The 4702-nt window shown below is 49.5% G+C and overlaps 1 protein-coding gene across 1 annotated transcript; it reads right to left on the reverse strand.

Moving 5' to 3' along the window:
• Positions 1 to 1260: 1260 nt before the first annotated feature.
• HRG_02788 (tyrosinase) lies at positions 1261 to 3204 on the reverse strand (the record flags this gene model as incomplete). The annotated part of the gene is made up of 7 exons (XM_044861259.1): positions 1261 to 1993; positions 2048 to 2202; positions 2264 to 2614; positions 2670 to 2717; positions 2776 to 2855; positions 2913 to 2989; positions 3047 to 3204. 7 exons carry the CDS (start codon positions 3202 to 3204, stop codon positions 1261 to 1263), a joined length of 1602 nt encoding a protein of 533 aa, XP_044722285.1.
• Between the last annotated feature and the right edge of the window lie 1498 nt (positions 3205 to 4702).

The following is a 4702-nucleotide window of genomic DNA, read 5'->3' on the forward strand; positions in this document are numbered from 1 at the left end:
AAGGGGTCATTGAGTGGGAGGCAATTAAGTGGCCGCGCCCGCCCACGCGGCCGTACGGGCCAGAGTGCCCAGATTAATTGAACCTTGGCCGCATGTGTTGTGCGCATATCTCGCGAGAGCCTCAAAGATGCACTGTTTGAGCAAATTAAGCGGGATGCATGCTGTGTGCAGGCGGGCATTTGGAAGGTACGGGTATTATTACTTGCCAGGCGCGGGCACTACAAGTTGGGGGCGGGCAGGCTTTGGTACGGATCTTATAGATAGGGCGTAAGAGTAAATAGATATAAATGTGAGTGTAAATAGTAATACTCTTCCATAGTTATGTATGGAAAACCACCCTGGGCAGAGAGTCGGTCTGACGGTCTGTAATTAGCTGAGCGTCTAGGCTCTTTAAGGCGTGGTCCCTCCGGGCGGAATTCATTCATTCATTCATTCATTCATTCATTCTGTCGTGCCATATAAGATAGGGTAGAGGAGAAGATAGGGTACTAACCTCTGTCGTGGCATAGTGGATGGGATAATATTGGATAAAGGATAGAGGATAGGCGATGATTGGGAAATGCTTTTCGTAATCACACTAATTCATTCATTCTACGAATTTTCAAGATCCTATTCCATGGGTCGCATCGCTCTTAACCCGTCTCAGTTGCCACCAAGCTACATATTGCATGCTTGGTCTTGCTCCGAATACTAGTGGCCTAACTGAAGCGCTCCAATTACAATGGATGATGAAGGAGGCTCAATGTTACACCCCTGGTGTCCCTCTTCCAGTCTCTAGATGCGAAGCATTTATGATCGAACGCAGTAGTCTTAATACCCGCCTCTCTGTGACCGGCCTCGTCGTCCACCATCCGAGGGCTGCGCTCGGTGGCCTCCGTATGACGCGGTCTGTTTTGGGTACGTCGTGGTGTATTCCTCGTGTGCATCACTACTATAACTATCCGAGGGCTGCGCTTCGTACGACGAGGTTTGTTCCGGGTATGTCGTGATGTATTCTTCCGCGCTATGCTGCGGTGGTTTGGGCTGCGGTGGCTTATACTGCTTCACGGGAGCGGGTTTTTTCTTCCGGTGGCGGATTGTAGGGAAATCGCCCTCTTTCGCTGCCGGAATTTCCAACAAAGTCTCATGTTCCATCTTCAGGCTTGGGACCTCGGAAAGCGGGACGTTCCTGCCGCTGGCCTATGCCCACGAGTCAGATACCTTGCAGCCGCGAGAGCCTCGAATGACGCGAATCAAATTGAGCTGGGGTGGTACAGGTGATCAACCTACCGTCGTGATAACAAAGCCGATATTGGTGTGATAATTTTCAGGCTTAATGTCCCGCTTATTGCAGGTTTCAATGGCTGCATTTAGAGGCACGGCTGCAGAAAGAGATCCTTTGTGAGGGTGGCCCAAAGCGACGATATCGCCGATGAAGAATCCGCAAAGATACACATCAATGACACAGGGGCGATCCGGCAGTTCCTCGACACGATAGTTGACGTGGGCCCGATGAACTGTTCTCTTCTTCTTGTGAGCCGGGCTAGCGTAGAGGTTAGTGATCTTGCCCCTGGCACGTCGTTTATGTTCTTCCGCAGGTAGCTGCGGCAGATGGGTGGGTTGCGGGTAGATTGTGTAAGTCGCCTGTAAAACGATAATCTGCGGATCCTGTGGGTTGAGGCTGGATTTGTCTTGCTGGTATCCAAGCCTAGCGGGGGATCGCTCTGTGGCCTGCGTGGACTCGTCTCGTTTCTGGTTGACCACTTTCTTTGCGTCCTTTTCAAGGCCTTCGTATGTATATCCAAGGTCGTAAGTGGAATGGACAGTATTTGAAGTGTGTGGTCGGTCGCCTGGGAGGTAAAATGGAGTCAACGGAGAATCGGGACTAATCAAGGAGTGATCTGGCGTTGTAAACCGAGCGTTTCCTTTATAGGGGGTGGTGAGACCGCTCTTATCGGGGTGAGCCGCTTGCCATAGAGCGTATAGTCGATCTACGTTTGTATGATGCAGCCAGCTGGTTAAAACGTTAGCTTTACTTCAAAACTACTTTACAAAAGTAGAGGCTTACAAGAGGGGGTCGTAGGCAGCGTATGCGAGATCACCCATTGTCTGTCCACAACCTGCAGAGTTATGGACCAGATTGTGTGCTTGTTCAACGCTAGTACCAGGTCCAGCAGTGGAGCTAAACTCTTCGAACGTCTCCGAGTAAATAAAAGCATTGTACTACTAGCTTTAGCATATACTGCGACTCTCAATGACAGCATATTCGAGGCCTTGGACTTACGACAAGTTCCCTCAGATTATCCCTTCGAAATAGCTGGTTGGCCGACTGGGGAAATGATTTAGGAGGTGGGCAGCGTCCCACCCGATTTCGGGGCGTGGGCTTAAACTCGCCGAAAGCGCCTTTCAGCGCATCCTTCGGGTATACATAACCAGCCAGAGGGTTTTTAACCGAACGACGCCCATGAGCGGTGTTAATTTTCAAAGTGCTGGGAACAGTCGATTTGGGCACTTGAGGGTTCGCGGCCCAGTCCCAGAACGGCGTTCTAAGGATCTCCGCGGCGTGCACGTAGCGCGCTCGATCCTTGGTTGGATACCGCCGAGCTATCTCCTTGGCATGATTGACCAACGATTGCTGTTACAATGGTGAGCCGAGATTGAGACGTTATAGGCGAATCGGGGCCAATTACCTCAAAGGTGGCGATATATGGCCGATGCCATGGCAAGAACAAGGCTTCCTATTATATCAAGGTCAGTTTTGTTTTCTTATTAAGATCCCTTGAGGCAGATGCGTACAGCGTGAGCGCAATATCCCGGATGGCTGCTGTCTCCAGCTGCGGTGTTGTTCCAAGCGATCGGCGGACTTCCATGAATACCTGATCACAGGTGGGTTAGTCAACTTGACAAATGCACTGGCCTGGAGAGAATCATACTGCAAAGCTGGAACCAAGACAATGGATCTGTAGACTTAGCGGATTGCATGGCCGCAATGGCCTGGATGTACAAATCCCTTGAGAAGAGTTAGACGACGTGCTGTGTGCAAAAGCGGGCTTGGGTGGTTCTGCACCATTGGGGACCAGCCTCTGCATGTAGCTCATTGATATTCCGTCGTGGAGGTGTATTCTGGCCTTGGACCTTGACGCCCGTAATTGGGTAGAAGTTCGCGGTGACGACTGAAGAGAGCAGCCCCAGGACCAACGACGAAGTGATGAGTCGGGACAGCATCTTGATTATAGTCGCCGAGATAAGGCTTGCTGTTTTGCGTCTTTATGGGCACTCATCCAATGTATATATATATATATTCGAGTGAACCTATGTGTGTTGGGCTTGTTTCCCCATTGGCTTCTCAAGTAACGATACAAGGGACATTGCTCAGTGAGGCTGCGGGTGGATAACAGCCTCTACCTTGCCGAGAGCCCAAGTAGCTGGTTGAACGGGTCGAAGACATGCTGACGACAACTGCTTGAGTCACATCGGGAATATGGGGTCGGCCTCCGATTCCTGGCATTTGCTCAGGGTGCACATCGAACATTTCTGATAGCATCCTTAGACCACTCTCTAAGTCAAGTTCCTACGAATGGTGCAACGACCCGCCGTAGCTTATAGGTCGAGAGATATTTAGTTTGAGTAATACTATTCGTACTCACACGCATCTCTATCTGTTCTCACGCAGATACGTATCCGCCCCAGCCCCCCCATCGACTTGTAGCGCGCGAGCCTGGCAGGTATCGGTACCGCTCAAATGCCCGCCTACACGCATCAATTGCATCGCACGTGTGCTTCTTAATTCATTCAATCAACGCATCTTTGAGCCCTAGGCCCGAAGTTTCAATCACTCGGCCCTCTGCGTAACTACGCGAGCGCCTGTAGGCTATGGTCGGCCTCAACGCCTAGCAAAGTCGTAATCATAGGCGCGTCAGGGGGGTCCCTCGCAGTGATGGGGACAACATTAAATTTCATGCGTAGGGCCGGGCAATTAAGCAGTATAAAGACTAGCCAGGCTCGCGCGCTACAAGTTAGTAGCGCGGGCTAGCGCGGGCAAGTATCTGCGTTAGTATAAATGGAGACATATATATTCGTGAGTACAAATAGTATTATTTTTACTAAATCATCTATAATATAGTTACTCAATCTAGCCTCTTAACTAATACCTTATTCTTAGGTAGTCAAATATTTACTAGCGCTTTCCTAGGTTACTATACGTTGGTTGCGCCTAAAAGAAATGTTTCTTGCCCAGGGTCACTTGCCCCTCATAGTACCGTATGGCAGAGAACTCTAAAATCCTAAGACTTTGCAGCTTAACTGATCCAGTTCGGCCCAAGACACGCTATTAAGTGGTCAGTTCGGCTTTTTAGCCTACTTTACTTCATTTTATGCTTAATAGGCCAGTTTTGGCAGAATTGCTGGCTCCATGGGTCTTTTTACTCCATGAGATTGCCGATAAAGCTGCTTATACAGGGTCAGCCGGAACAGTATAAATTTTTGTGAAGCCTAGCATACACGGTGGCCGGGGATGCCCGTGACACTGGCGAGAGACATTTCTTTTAGTTGCAACCTTCATATTAAAGTCTGATAAAACCCTAGGAACTAATAAAATATAATAGGTAAAGGCGGTAGCTCTTAGACTTAAAACTCGTAGGCATGTTGCTATATGAAGTTTCTAGGCTCATATCATGAGGCGACGTTCTCTACTAATTACCGCTAAGGCCCGTTAAACATCCTT

Source organism: Hirsutella rhossiliensis (assembly GCF_020360975.1).
Source record: "Hirsutella rhossiliensis strain HR02 chromosome Unknown scaffold00003, whole genome shotgun sequence".
In the NCBI taxonomy this organism is placed as follows: domain Eukaryota; kingdom Fungi; phylum Ascomycota; class Sordariomycetes; order Hypocreales; family Ophiocordycipitaceae; genus Hirsutella; species Hirsutella rhossiliensis.